General features: G+C 35.5%; 1 protein-coding gene and 2 long non-coding RNA genes across 3 annotated transcripts; all 3 read left to right on the top strand.

Annotated features, from left to right (window-relative positions):
* The first annotated feature begins 609 nt into the window (after positions 1-609).
* On the top strand, positions 610-2,175 carry LOC128656534 (hemoglobin subunit beta-2-like). The gene is made up of 3 exons (XM_053710487.1): positions 610-767; positions 1,352-1,574; positions 1,948-2,175. The coding sequence occupies exons 1-3, from the start codon at positions 676-678 to the stop codon at positions 2,074-2,076; spliced, it is 444 nt and encodes a 147-aa protein (XP_053566462.1). The 5' UTR covers positions 610-675; the 3' UTR covers positions 2,077-2,175.
* A 471-nt stretch (positions 2,176-2,646) lies between these two features.
* Positions 2,647-5,660, top strand: LOC128656543 (uncharacterized). The gene is made up of 2 exons (XR_008402022.1): positions 2,647-2,797; positions 5,586-5,660. It is a non-coding gene; the product is annotated as an uncharacterized LOC128656543 (long non-coding RNA).
* Positions 3,183-3,768, top strand: LOC128656545 (uncharacterized). The gene is made up of 2 exons (XR_008402025.1): positions 3,183-3,242; positions 3,691-3,768. It is a non-coding gene; the product is annotated as an uncharacterized LOC128656545 (long non-coding RNA).
* Positions 5,661-16,194: the final 10,534 nt, after the last annotated feature.

The raw sequence follows: 16,194 nt of genomic DNA, 5'->3' as shown, positions 1-16,194 counted from the left end.
TATCTAATTTGCTTTATTCTTTAGATATCCTTTGTTATAGAAATAGCAATGCACATGTGTGAGCCAATCACACGAGGCATCTATGTGCAGCCACCAATCAGCAGCTACTGAGTCTATCTAGATAAGCTTTTCAGCAAAGATATTAAGGGAATGAAGCCCATTAGATAATATAAGTAAATTAGAAAGTTGTTTAAAATGCATGCTCTTTCTAAATCATGAAAGAAAACATTTGGCTTTCATGTCCCTTTAATGTATAGTGCATGGTCACTAAGCAGTGATGTATCTAGCTAATTACCTTCATCACATGGTAAGTTGTCTTTGGCCCCAGGATACGAGCTAAGGAAACATTTCGGCATTTCTGTAATAAGAATTTTGTCACAGAGAATATTCTGTTCACTTTGTATCTTATCTGCTTCAGCACATCACATTGCAAGACTGCAAGATCAGCGAAACAAGAGAATTACAAGACAATGCAACGAAAACCAAGGCCAGTCATGTCATTGCTATTATCTGCCCTGGCTTAGATGGGAGGGTGAAGACAACGGGTGACACAGCAGGATACCAGGCGGGTGTGACCGTGTGACATGTCCTATAAATCACAGGGGAAATCTCATGTCTCCCAGAGCTCTGAATTTCTCACATCATAAGCCATAGCTACTCAATCACACAGCCACCATGGTCCACTGGTCAACTGAAGAGAGAGCCACCATCAACTCCGTGTGGAGCCAGGTTGATGTTGCCAGGGAAGGTGCAGATGCCCTGACTAGGTAATGAAAACACAGGCTGCTAGCATATGGAGCTGTGGATATACTTCATTTTGTGGGCTTTTTCTTTTAAAATATAAGATATTTGTTGACCTAAATTATATATATCTAAGGAAAAAATGTGCACACAAAGTTATGAAAGGAATATCATCTGTGAATATGATCTCTGCATGTCACAAAACAGAGCGTGTTATGTTTTATCATGTTACTATTAATCTGTATGACTGGTTGGTTAAACAGTGCTCCAGTCTTCTCAGCAAATAGGAGCTTGCCACCTCATTAGACTATAGGGTGGAAGGTTTATCTTTAATAACTGCAGTTATAAGAATTATTCTGAACACATACACATGAATTCATCCTGAACAGGTGGTTTCTGGTTCTCATAGATGCCAAAGGTAGTTTTGGGAAAATGTTTTTGCTAATTATGTTTAGCATAAAAGTATTTATTTAATGTAAAGATACAATTATTTTTTCTTTCTTTTTGAACCTCATCATGTTTCACCCTTTGACAAATCTTTTTGTTGCTCATTGATTCTATACTACTAGCATATGAATTTACAAATAACAATGTATTCTCTTCCCCCCAGGCTGTTGGTTGTGTACCCCTGGACCCAGAGGTATTTCAGCTCTTTTGGGAACCTCTCCAATGCCACAGCCATCGCTGGAAACGTCAAGGTCCAGGCTCATGGCAAGAAGGTCTTGTCCTCCGTTGGTAATGCCATCCAACATCTGGATGATGTGAAGAAATCTCTCTCCAACCTCAGTGAGATTCACTCACAGAAGCTGCACGTGGATCCCGAGAACTTCAAGGTAAGTACCAAGTGCTACTGGAAAACACACAATACGCAGCGACTCACTTACTTACAGCTTCTAGTTACAGGTGTACACATAATAGGTCAGAGAGATTTGTTAGTGGCACCAGTTATAGAGTGATAGAAACAATACAGATTGTATACTTTGTGCTCCAGCAGAATATGTTGCTCCCTACAGGTCATAAATGCCTTAAACATGATTTAATATTACACAAGACAGAGCAGAAACAAAATGCCAGATAAAACCCCTAGTCAGCTGTACTCTTCCCTATGTCTAAATCTCCTTAGGGTGAATAAGAGGTCTACAAGGGAACTTCAGTTTATGTTGTGAGAATTCAGTTAATATTCACTTAACTTTATGTCTGTTCCAGCGCTTCGGAGAGGTCCTCATCGTTGTCTTGGCCAGCAGACTGGGCACAGCTTTCACCCCCCAAGTCCAGGCCACCTTTGAGAAATTCATTGCTGTCCTTGTCGCCGGTCTGAGCGCACGTTATCTGTGATCTTATTTACTTTGTGAAATGGCACTCTCTCATATCTACATCTGAGACAACAATGTATATAATGTGTAAGAACTGTAATAAAGGTTCACATTGAGAACACAGCTTGTGTGAGGTCCCTATGTCACTGGTCACATATATATATATAATGTGTAACAACTGTAATAAAGGTTCATATTGAGAACACAGCTTGTGTGAGGTCCCTATGTCACTGGTCACATATATATATATAATGTGTAACAACTGTAATAAAGGTTCATATTGAGAACACAGCACGTGTGAGGTCCCTATGTCACTGGTCACATATATATATATAATGTGTAACAACTGTAATAAAGGTTCATATTGAGAACACAGCTTGTGTGAGGTCCCTATGTCACTGGTCACATACAGTATATATATATAATGTGTAACAACTGTAATAAAGGTTCATATTGAGAACACAGCACATGTGAGGTCCCTATGTCACTGGTCACATACAGTATATATATATATAATGTGTAACAACTGTAATAAAGGTTCATATTGAGAACACAGCACGTGTGAGGTCCCTATGTCACTGGTCACATATATATATATAATGTGTAACAACTGTAATAAAGGTTCATATTGAGAACACAGCACATGTGAGGTCCCTATGTCACTGGTCACATACAGTATATATATATATATAATGTGTAACAACTGTAATAAAGGTTCATATTGAGAACACAGCACATGTGAGGTCCCTATGTCACTGGTCACATATATATATATAATGTGTAACAACTGTAATAAAGGTTCATATTGAGAACACAGCACGTGTGAGGTCCCTATGTCCACTGTCACATACAGTATTATATATATAATGTGTAACAACTGTAATAAAGGTTCATATTGAGAACACAGCACGTGTGAGGTCCCTATGTCACTGGTCACATACAGTATATATATATAAAATGTGTAAAACTGTAATAAGGTTCATATTGAGAACACAGCACGTTTGAGGTCCCTATGTCACTGGTCACATACAGTATATATATATATAATGTGTAAGAACTGTAATAAAGGTTCATATTGAGAACACAGCACGTGTGAGGTCCCTATGTCACTGGTCACATACAGTATATATATATATAATGTGTAAGAACTGTAATAAAGGTTCATATTGAGAACACAGCACGTGTGAGGTCCCTATGTCACTGGTCACATACAGTATATATATATATAATGTGTAACAACTGTAATAAAGGTTCATATGAGAACACAGCACGTGTGAGGTCCCTATGTCACTGGTCACATACAGTATATATATATATTGTGTAACAACTGTAATAAAGGTTCATATTGAGAACACAGCACGTGTGAGGTCCCTATGTCACTGGTCACATACAGTATATATATATATAATGTGTAACAACTGTAATAAAGGTTCATATTGAGAACACAGCACGTGTGAGGTCCCTATGTCACTGGTCACATATATATATATATATGTGGTAACAACTGTAATAAAGGTTCATATTGAGAAACACAGCACATGTGAGGTCCCTATGTCACTGGTCACATACAGTATATATATATATAATGTGTAACAACTGTAATAAAGGTTCATATTGAGAACACAGCACATGTGAGGTCCCTATGTCACTGGTCACATACAGTATATATATATAATGTGTAACAACTGTAATAAAGGTTCATATTGAGAACACAGCACATGTGAGGTCCCTATGTCACTGGTCACATACAGTATATATATAATATAATGTGTAACAACTGTAATAAAGGTTCATATTGATAACACAGCACAGTGTGAGGTCCCTATGTCACTGGTCACATACATATATATATATATAATGTGTAACAACTGTAATAAAGGTTCATATTGAGAACACAGCACATGTGAGGTCCCTATGTCACCTGGTCACATACAGTATATATATATATAATGTGTAACAACTGTAATAAAGGTTCATATTGAGAACACAGCACATGTGAGGTCCCTATGTCACTGGTCACATATATATATATATATAATGTGTAACAACTGTAATAAAGGTTCATATTGAGAACACAGCACATGTGAGGTCCCTATGTCACTGGTCACATACAGTATATATATATATAATGTGTAACAACTGTAATAAAGGTTCATATTGAGAACACAGCACATGTGAGGTCCCTATGTCACTGGTCACATACAGTATATATATATAATGTGTAACAACTGTAATAAAGGTTCATATTGAGAACACAGCACGTGTGAGGTCCCTATGTCACTGGTCACATACAGTATATATATATAATGTGTAACAACTGTAATAAAGGTTCATATTGAGAACACAGCACATGTGAGGTCCCTATGTCACTGGTCACATACAGTATATATATATATAATGTGTAACAACTGTAATAAAGGTTCATATTGAGAACACAGCACATGTGAGGTCCCTATGTCACTGGTCACATACAGTATATATATATATAATGTGTAACAACTGTAATAAAGGTTCATATTGAGAACACAGCACAGTGTGAGGTCCCTATGTCACTGGTCACATACAGTATATATATATATAATGTGTAACAACTGTAATAAAGGTTCATATTGAGAACACAGCACATGTGAGGTCCCTATGTCACTGGTCACATACATATATATATATAATGTGTAACAACTGTAATAAAGGTTCATATTGAGAACACAGCACATGTGAGGTCCCTATGTCACTGGTCACATATATATATATATATAATGTGTAACAACTGTAATAAAGGTTCATATTGAGAACACAGCACGTGTGAGGTCCCTATGTCACTGGTCACATACAGTATATATATATAATGTGTAACAACTGTAATAAAGGTTCATATTGAGAACACAGCACATGTGAGGTCCCTATGTCACTGGTCACATACAGTATATATATATATAATGTGTAACAACTGTAATAAAGGTTCATATTGAGAACACAGCACGTGTGAGGTCCCTATGTCACTGGTCACATACAGTATATATATATATAATGTGTAACAACTGTAATAAAGGTTCATATTGAGAACACAGCACGTGTGAGGTCCCTATGTCACTGGTCACATACAGTATATATATATATAATGTGTAACAACTGTAATAAAGGTTCATATTGAGAACACAGCACGTGTGAGGTCCCTATGTCACTGGTCACATACAGTATATATATATATAATGTGTAACAACTGTAATAAAGGTTCATATTGAGAACACAGCACATGTGAGGTCCCTATGTCACTGGTCACATACAGTATATATATATAATGTGTAACAACTGTAATAAAGGTTCATATTGAGAACACAGCACATGTGAGGTCCCTATGTCACTGGTCACATACAGTATATATATATATAATGTGTAACAACTGTAATAAAGGTTCATATTGAGAACACAGCACGTGTGAGGTCCCTATGTCACTGGTCACATACAGTATATATATATATAATGTGTAACAACTGTAATAAAGGTTCATATTGAGAACACAGCACGTGTGAGGTCCCTATGTCACTGGTCACATATATATATATATAATGTGTAACAACTGTAATAAAGGTTCATATTGAGAACACAGCACGTGTGAGGTCCCTATGTCACTGGTCACATACAGTATATATATATATAATGTGTAACAACTGTAATAAAGGTTCATATTGAGAACACAGCACGTGTGAGGTCCCTATGTCACTGGTCACATACAGTATATATATATATAATGTGTAACAACTGTAATAAAGGTTCATATTGAGAACACAGCACGTGTGAGGTCCCTATGTCACTGGTCACATACAGTATATATATATAATGTGTAACAACTGTAATAAAGGTTCATATTGAGAACACAGCACATGTGAGGTCCCTATGTCACTGGTCACATACAGTATATATATATATAATGTGTAACAACTGTAATAAAGGTTCATATTGAGAACACAGCACGTGTGAGGTCCCTATGTCACTGGTCACATACAGTATATATATATATAATGTGTAACAACTGTAATAAAGGTTCATATTGAGAACACAGCACATGTGAGGTCCCTATGTCACTGGTCACATACAGTATATATATATATAATGTGTAACAACTGTAATAAAGGTTCATATTGAGAACACAGCACGTGTGAGGTCCCTATGTCACTGGTCACATACAGTATATATATATAATGTGTAACAACTGTAATAAAGGTTCATATTGAGAACACAGCACGTGTGAGGTCCCTATGTCACTGGTCACATACAGTATATATATATATAATGTGTAACAACTGTAATAAAGGTTCATATTGAGAACACAGCACATGTGAGGTCCCTATGTCACTGGTCACATATATATATATAATGTGTAACAACTGTAATAAAGGTTCATATTGAGAACACAGCACATGTGAGGTCCCTATGTCACTGGTCACATACAGTATATATATATAATGTGTAACAACTGTAATAAAGGTTCATATTGAGAACACAGCACGTGTGAGGTCCCTATGTCACTGGTCACATACAGTATATATATATATAATGTGTAACAACTGTAATAAAGGTTCATATTGAGAACACAGCACGTGTGAGGTCCCTATGTCACTGGTCACATACAGTATATATATATATAATGTGTAACAACTGTAATAAAGGTTCATATTGAGAACACAGCACGTGTGAGGTCCCTATGTCACTGGTCACATACAGTATATATATATAATGTGTAACAACTGTAATAAAGGTTCATATTGAGAACACAGCACGTGTGAGGTCCCTATGTCACTGGTCACATACAGTATATATATATATAATGTGTAACAACTGTAATAAAGGTTCATATTGAGAACACAGCACTTGTGAGGTCCCTATGTCACTGGTCACATACAGTATATATATATATAATGTGTAACAACTGTAATAAAGGTTCATATTGAGAACACAGCACGTGTGAGGTCCCTATGTCACTGGTCACATACAGTATATATATATATAATGTGTAACAACTGTAATAAAGGTTCATATTGAGAACACAGCACGTGTGAGGTCCCTATGTCACTGGTCACATACAGTATATATATATATAATGTGTAACAACTGTAATAAAGGTTCATATTGAGAACACAGCACGTGTGAGGTCCCTATGTCACTGGTCACATACAGTATATATATATAATGTGTAACAACTGTAATAAAGGTTCATATTGAGAACACAGCACATGTGAGGTCCCTATGTCACTGGTCACATACAGTATATATATATATAATGTGTAACAACTGTAATAAAGGTTCATATTGAGAACACAGCACGTGTGAGGTCCCTATGTCACTGGTCACATACAGTATATATATATATAATGTGTAACAACTGTAATAAAGGTTCATATTGAGAACACAGCACATGTGAGGTCCCTATGTCACTGGTCACATACAGTATATATATATATAATGTGTAACAACTGTAATAAAGGTTCATATTGAGAACACAGCACATGTGAGGTCCCTATGTCACTGGTCACATTATATATATATATATATGTGTAACAACTGTAATAAAGGTTCATATTGAGAACACAGCACGTGTGAGGTCCCTATGTCACTGGTCACATACAGTATATATATATAATGTGTAACAACTGTAATAAAGGTTCATATTGAGAACACAGCACGTGTGAGGTCCCTATGTCACTGGTCACATACAGTATATATATATAATGTGTAACAACTGTAATAAAGGTTCATATTGAGAACACAGCACGTGTGAGGTCCCTATGTCACTGGTCACATACAGTATATATATATAATGTGTAACAACTGTAATAAAGGTTCATATTGAGAACACAGCACGTGTGAGGTCCCTATGTCACTGGTCACATACAGTATATATATATATAATGTGTAACAACTGTAATAAAGGTTCATATTGAGAACACAGCACATGTGAGGTCCCTATGTCACTGGTCACATACAGTATATATATATATAATGTGTAACAACTGTAATAAAGGTTCATATTGAGAACACAGCACATGTGAGGTCCCTATGTCACTGGTCACATACAGTATATATATATAATGTGTAACAACTGTAATAAAGGTTCATATTGAGAACACAGCACGTGTGAGGTCCCTATGTCACTGGTCACATACAGTATATATATATATAATGTGTAACAACTGTAATAAAGGTTCATATTGAGAACACAGCACATGTGAGGTCCCTATGTCACTGGTCACATACAGTATATATATATATAATGTGTAACAACTGTAATAAAGGTTCATATTGAGAACACAGCACGTGTGAGGTCCCTATGTCACTGGTCACATACAGTATATATATATATAATGTGTAACAACTGTAATAAAGGTTCATATTGAGAACACAGCACATGTGAGGTCCCTATGTCACTGGTCACATACAGTATATATATATATAATGTGTAACAACTGTAATAAAGGTTCATATTGAGAACACAGCACGTGTGAGGGTCCCTATGTCACTGGTCACATACAGTATATATATATAATGTGTAACAACTGTAATAAAGGTTCATATTGAGAACACAGCACATGTGAGGTCCCTATGTCACTGGTCACATACAGTATATATATATATAATGTGTAACAACTGTAATAAAGGTTCATATTGAGAACACAGCACATGTGAGGTCCCTATGTCACTGGTCACATACAGTATATATATATATAATGTGTAACAACTGTAATAAAGGTTCATATTGAGAACACAGCACATGTGAGGTCCCTATGTCACTGGTCACATACAGTATATATATATATAATGTGTAACAACTGTAATAAAGGTTCATATTGAGAACACAGCACGTGTGAGGTCCCTATGTCACTGGTCACATACAGTATATATATATATAATGTGTAACAACTGTAATAAAGGTTCATATTGAGAACACAGCACATGTGAGGTCCCTATGTCACTGGTCACATATATATATATATAATGTGTAACAACTGTAATAAAGGTTCATATTGAGAACACAGCACATGTGAGGTCCCTATGTCACTGGTCACATACAGTATATATATATAATGTGTAACAACTGTAATAAAGGTTCATATTGAGAACACAGCACAGTGTGAGGTCCCTATGTCACTGGTCACATACAGTATATATATATATAATGTGTAACAACTGTAATAAAGGTTCATATTGAGAACACAGCACGTGTGAGGTCCCTATGTCACTGGTCACATACAGTATATATATATATAATGTGTAACAACTGTAATAAAGGTTCATATTGAGAACACAGCACGTGTGAGGTCCCTATGTCACTGGTCACATACAGTATATATATATAATGTGTAACAACTGTAATAAAGGTTCATATTGAGAACACAGCACGTGTGAGGTCCCTATGTCACTGGTCACATACAGTATATATATATAATGTGTAACAACTGTAATAAAGGTTCATATTGAGAACACAGCACGTGTGAGGTCCCTATGTCACTGGTCACATACAGTATATATATATATAATGTGTAACAACTGTAATAAAGGTTCATATTGAGAACACAGCACGTGTGAGGTCCCTATGTCACTGGTCACATACAGTATATATATATAATGTGTAACAACTGTAATAAAGGTTCATATTGAGAACACAGCACATGTGAGGTCCCTATGTCACTGGTCACATACAGTATATATATATAATGTGTAACAACTGTAATAAAGGTTCATATTGAGAACACAGCACGTGTGAGGTCCCTATGTCACTGGTCACATACAGTATATATATATATAATGTGTAACAACTGTAATAAAGGTTCATATTGAGAACACAGCACGTGTGAGGTCCCTATGTCACTGGTCACATACAGTATATATATATATAATGTGTAACAACTGTAATAAAGGTTCATATTGAGAACACAGCACTGTGTGAGGTCCCTATGTCACTGGTCACATATATATATATATATAATGTGTAACAACTGTAATAAAGGTTCATATTGAGAACACAGCACATGTGAGGTCCCCTATGTCACTGGTCACATACAGTATATATATATATAATGTGTAACAACTGTAATAAAGGTTCATATTGAGAACACAGCACATGTGAGGTCCCTATGTCACTGGTCACATACAGTATATATATATATAATGTGTAACAACTGTAATAAAGGTTCATATTGAGAACACAGCACGTGTGAGGTCCCTATGTCACTGGTCACATATATATATATAATGTGTAACAACTGTAATAAAGGTTCATATTGAGAACACAGCACATGTGAGGTCCCTATGTCACTGGTCACATACAGTATATATATATATAATGTGTAACAACTGTAATAAAGGTTCATATTGAGAACACAGCACATGTGAGGGTCCCTATGTCACTGGTCACATACAGTATATATATATATAATGTGTAACAACTGTAATAAAGGTTCATATTGAGAACACAGCACGTGTGAGGTCCCTATGTCACTGGTCACATACAGTATATATATAATGTGTAACAACTGTAATAAAGGTTCATATTGAGAACACAGCACGTGTGAGGTCCCTATGTCACTGGTCACATACAGTATATATATATATAATGTGTAACAACTGTAATAAAGGTTCATATTGAGAACACAGCACGTGTGAGGTCCCTATGTCACTGGTCACATACAGTATATATATATAATGTGTAACAACTGTAATAAAGGTTCATATTGAGAACACAGCACGTGTGAGGTCCCTATGTCACTGGTCACATATATATATATATATAATGTGTAACAACTGTAATAAAGGTTCATATTGAGAACACAGCACATGTGAGGTCCCTATGTCACTGGTCACATACAGTATATATATATAATGTGTAACAACTGTAATAAAGGTTCATATTGAGAACACAGCACGTGTGAGGTCCCTATGTCACTGGTCACAGTATATATATATATAATGTGTAACAACTGTAATAAAGGTTCATATTGAGAACACAGCACGTGTGAGGTCCCTATGTCACTGGTCACATATATATATATAATGTGTAACAACTGTAATAAAGGTTCATATTGAGAACACAGCACATGTGAGGTCCCTATGTCACTGGTCACATCAGTATATAATATATAATGTGTAACAACTGTAATAAAGGTTCATATTGAGAACACAGCACAGTGTGAGGTCCCTATGTCACTGGTCACATCATATATATATATATAATGTGTAACAACTGTAATAAAGGTTCATATTGAGAACACAGCACATGTGAGGTCCCTATGTCACTGGTCACATATATATATATATATAATGTGTAACAACTGTAATAAAGGTTCATATTGAGAACACAGCACGTGTGAGGTCCCTATGTCACTGGTCACATACAGTATATATATATATAATGTGTAACAACTGTAATAAAGGTTCATATTGAGAACACAGCACGTGTGAGGTCCCTATGTCACTGGTCACATACAGTATATATATATAATGTGTAACAACTGTAATAAAGGTTCATATTGAGAACACAGCACATGTGAGGTCCCTATGTCACTGGTCACATATATATATATAATGTGTAACAACTGTAATAAAGGTTCATATTGAGAACACAGCACGTGTGAGGTCCCTATGTCACTGGTCACATATATATATATATATATATATAATGTGTAACAACTGTAATAAAGGTTCATATTGAGAACACAGCACGTGTGAGGTCCCTATGTCACTGGTCACATACAGTATATATATATATAATGTGTAACAACTGTAATAAAGGTTCATATTGAGAACACAGCACGTGTGAGGTCCCTATGTCACTGGTCACATACAGTATATATATATATAATGTGTAACAACTGTAATAAAGGTTCATATTGAGAACACAGCACGTGTGAGGTCCCTATGTCACTGGTCACATACATATATATATATATAATGTGTAACAACTGTAATAAAGGTTCATATTGAGAACACAGCACATGTGAGGTCCCTATGTCACTGGTCACATACAGTATATATATATATAATGTGTAACAACTGTAATAAAGGTTCATATTGAGAACACAGCACATGTGAGGTCCCTATGTCACTGGTCACATACATATATATATATAATGTGTAACAACTGTAATAAAGGTTCATATTGAGAACACAGCACGTGTGAGGTCCCTATGTCACTGGTCACATACAGTATATATATATATAATGTGTAACAACTGTAATAAAGGTTCATATTGAGAACACAGCACGTGTGAGGTCCCTATGTCACTGGTCACATACAGTATATATATATAATGTGTAACAACTGTAATAAAGGTTCATATTGAGAACACAGCACATGTGAGGTCCCTATGTCACTGGTCACATACAGTATATATATATATAATGTGTAACAACTGTAATAAAGGTTCATATTGAGAACACAGCACGTGTGAGGTCCCTATGTCACTGGTCACATACAGTATATATATATAATGTGTAACAACTGTAATAAAGGTTCATATTGAGAACACAGCACATGTGAGGTCCCTATGTCACTGGTCACATACAGTATATATATATATAATGTGTAACAACTGTAATAAAGGTTCATATTGAGAACACAGCACATGTGAGGTCCCTATGTCACTGGTCACATAAATATATATATATAATGTGTAACAACTGTAATAAAGGTTCATATTGAGAACACAGCACGTGTGAGGTCCCTATGTCACTGGTCACATACAGTATATATATATATAATGTGTAACAACTGTAATAAAGGTTCATATTGAGAACACAGCACGTGTGAGGTCCCTATGTCACTGGTCACATACAGTATATATATATATAATGTGTAACAACTGTAATAAAGGTTCATATTGAGAAACACAGCACGTGTGAGGTCCCTATGTCACTGGTCACATACGTATATATATATAATGTGTAACAACTGTAATAAAGGTTCATATTGAGAACACAGCACGTGTGAGGTCCCTATGTCACTGGTCACATACAGTATATATATATATAATGTGTAACAACTGTAATAAAGGTTCATATTGAGAACACAGCACGTGTGAGGTCCCTATGTCACTGGTCACATACAGTATATATATATAATGTGTAACAACTGTAATAAAGGTTCATATTGAGAACACAGCACATGTGAGGTCCCTATGTCACTGGTCACATATATATATATATAATGTGTAACAACTGTAATAAAGGTTCATATTGAGAACACAGCACGTGTGAGGTCCCTATGTCACTGGTCACATACAGTATATATATATATAATGTGTAACAACTGTAATAAAGGTTCATATTGAGAACACAGCACGTGTGAGGTCCCTATGTCACTGGTCACATACATATATATATATATAATGTGTAACAACTGTAATAAAGGTTCATATTGAGAACACAGCACGTGTGAGGTCCCTATGTCACTGGTCACATACAGTATATATATATATAATGTGTAACAACTGTAATAAAGGTTCATATTGAGAACACAGCACAGTTGAGGTCCCTATGTCACTGGTCACATACAGTATATATATATATAATGTGTAACAACTGTAATAAAGGTTCATATTGAGAACACAGCACATCGTGAGGTCCCTATGTCACTGGTCACATACAGTATATATATATATATAATGTGTAACAACTGTAATAAAGGTTCATATTGAGAACACAGCACATGTGAGGTCCCTATGTCACTGGTCACATACAGTATATATATATATAATGTGTAACAACTGTAATAAAGGTTCATATTGAGAACACAGCACATGTGAGGTCCCTATGTCACTGGTCACATACAGTATATATATATATAATGTGTAACAACTGTAATAAAGGTTCATATTGAGAACACAGCACATGTGAGGTCCCTATGTCACTGGGTCACATACAGTATATATATATATAATGTGTAACCAACTGTAATAAAGGTTCATATTGAGAACACAGCACATGTGAGGTCCCTATGTCACTGGTCACATACAGTATATATATATATAATGTGTAACAACTGTAATAAAGGTTCATATTGAGAACACAGCACATGTGAGGTCCCTATGTCACTGGTCACATACAGTATATATATATATAATGTGTAACAACTGTAATAAAGGTTCATATTGAGAACACAGCACGTGTGAGGTCCCTATGTCACTGGTCACATACATATATATATATAATGTGTAACAACTGTAATAAAGGTTCATATTGAGAACACAGCACATGTGAGGTCCCTATGTCACTGGTCACATACAGTATATATATATAATGTGTAACAACTGTAATAAAGGTTCATATTGAGAACACAGCACGTGTGAGGTCCCTATGTCACTGGTCACATACAGTATATATATATATAATGTGTAACAACTGTAATAAAGGTTCATATTGAGAACACAGCACATGTGAGGTCCCTATGTCACTGGTCACATACAGTATATATATATAATGTGTAACAACTGTAATAAAGGTTCATATTGAGAACACAGCACGTGTGAGGTCCCTATGTCACTGGTCACATATATATATATATATAATGTGTAACAACTGTAATAAAGGTTCATATTGAGAACACAGCACGTGTGAGGTCCCTATGTCACTGGTCACATACAGTATATATATATATAATGTGTAACAACTGTAATAAAGGTTCATATTGAGAACACAGCACGTGTGAGGTCCCTATGTCACTGGTCACATATATATATATATAATGTGTAACAACTGTAATAAAGGTTCATATTGAGAACACAGCACGTGTGAGGTCCCTATGTCACTGGTCACATATATATATATATAATGTGTAACAACTGTAATAAAGGTTCATATTGAGAACACAGCACATGTGAGGTCCCTATGTCACTGGTCACATACAGTATATATATATATAATGTGTAACAACTGTAATAAAGGTTCATATTGAGAACACAGCACATGTGAGGTCCCTATGTCACTGGTCACATACAGTATATATATATATAATGTGTAACAACTGTAATAAAGGTTCATATTGAGAACACAGCACGTGTGAGGTCCCTATGTCACTGGTCACATACAGTATATATATATAATGTGTAACAACTGTAATAAAGGTTCATATTGAGAACACAGCACATGTGAGGTCCCTATGTCACTGGTCACATACAGTATATATATATAATGTGTAACAACTGTAATAAAGGTTCATATTGAGAACACAGCACGTGTGAGGTCCCTATGTCACTGGTCACATACAGTATATATATATATAATGTGTAACAACTGTAATAAAGGTTCATATTGAGAACACAGCACGTGTGAGGTCCCTATGTCACTGGTCACATACAGTATATATATATAATGTGTAACAACTGTAATAAAGGTTCATATTGAGAACACAGCACATGTGAGGTCCCTATGTCACTGGTCACATATATATATATATAATGTGTAACAACTGTAATAAAGGTTCATATTGAGAACACAGCACATGTGAGGTCCCTATGTCACTGGTCACATACAGTATATATATATATAATGTGTAACAACTGTAATAAAGGTTCATATTGAGAACACAGCACGTGTGAGGGTCCCTATGTCACTGGTCACATATATATATATAATGTGTAACAACTGTAATAAAGGTTCATATTGAGAACACAGCACATGTGAGGTCCCTATGTCACTGGTCACATATATATATATATAATGTGTAACAACTGTAATAAAGGTTCATATTGAGAACACAGCACAGTGTGAGGTCCCTATGTCACTGGTCACATACAGTATATATATATATAATGTGTAACAACTGTAATAAAGGTTCATATTGAGAACACAGCACATGTGAGGTCCCTATGTCACTGGTCACATACAGTATATATATATATAATGTGTAACAACTGTAATAAAGGTTCATATTGAGAACACAGCACGTGTGAGGTCCCTATGTCACTGGTCACATACAGTATATATATATATAATGTGTAACAACTGTAATAAAGGTTCATATTGAGAACACAGCACATGTGAGGTCCCTATGTCACTGGTCACATACAGTATATATATATATAATGTGTAACAACTGTAATAAAGGTTCATATTGAGAACACAGCACGTGTGAGGTCCCTATGTCACTGGT

This window comes from Bombina bombina, chromosome 1 (genome assembly GCF_027579735.1).
Source record: "Bombina bombina isolate aBomBom1 chromosome 1, aBomBom1.pri, whole genome shotgun sequence".
NCBI lineage: Eukaryota > Metazoa > Chordata > Amphibia > Anura > Bombinatoridae > Bombina > Bombina bombina.
The sequence above is the reverse complement of the archived record's forward strand: the minus strand, read 5'-3'. Positions and strand labels throughout refer to the sequence as shown.

Bases quoted from the DNA above. Each gene is read 5' to 3' on its own strand.
- LOC128656534 (XM_053710487.1), top strand. From the start codon at position 676: ATGGTCCACTGGTCAACTGAAGAGAGAGCCACCATCAACTCCGTGTGG. The intron at 768-1,351 runs GTAATGAAAACA...TCTTCCCCCCAG, and splicing joins GGTGCAGATGCCCTGACTAG to GCTGTTGGTTGTGTACCCCT. The intron at 1,575-1,947 runs GTAAGTACCAAG...TGTCTGTTCCAG, and splicing joins TGGATCCCGAGAACTTCAAG to CGCTTCGGAGAGGTCCTCAT.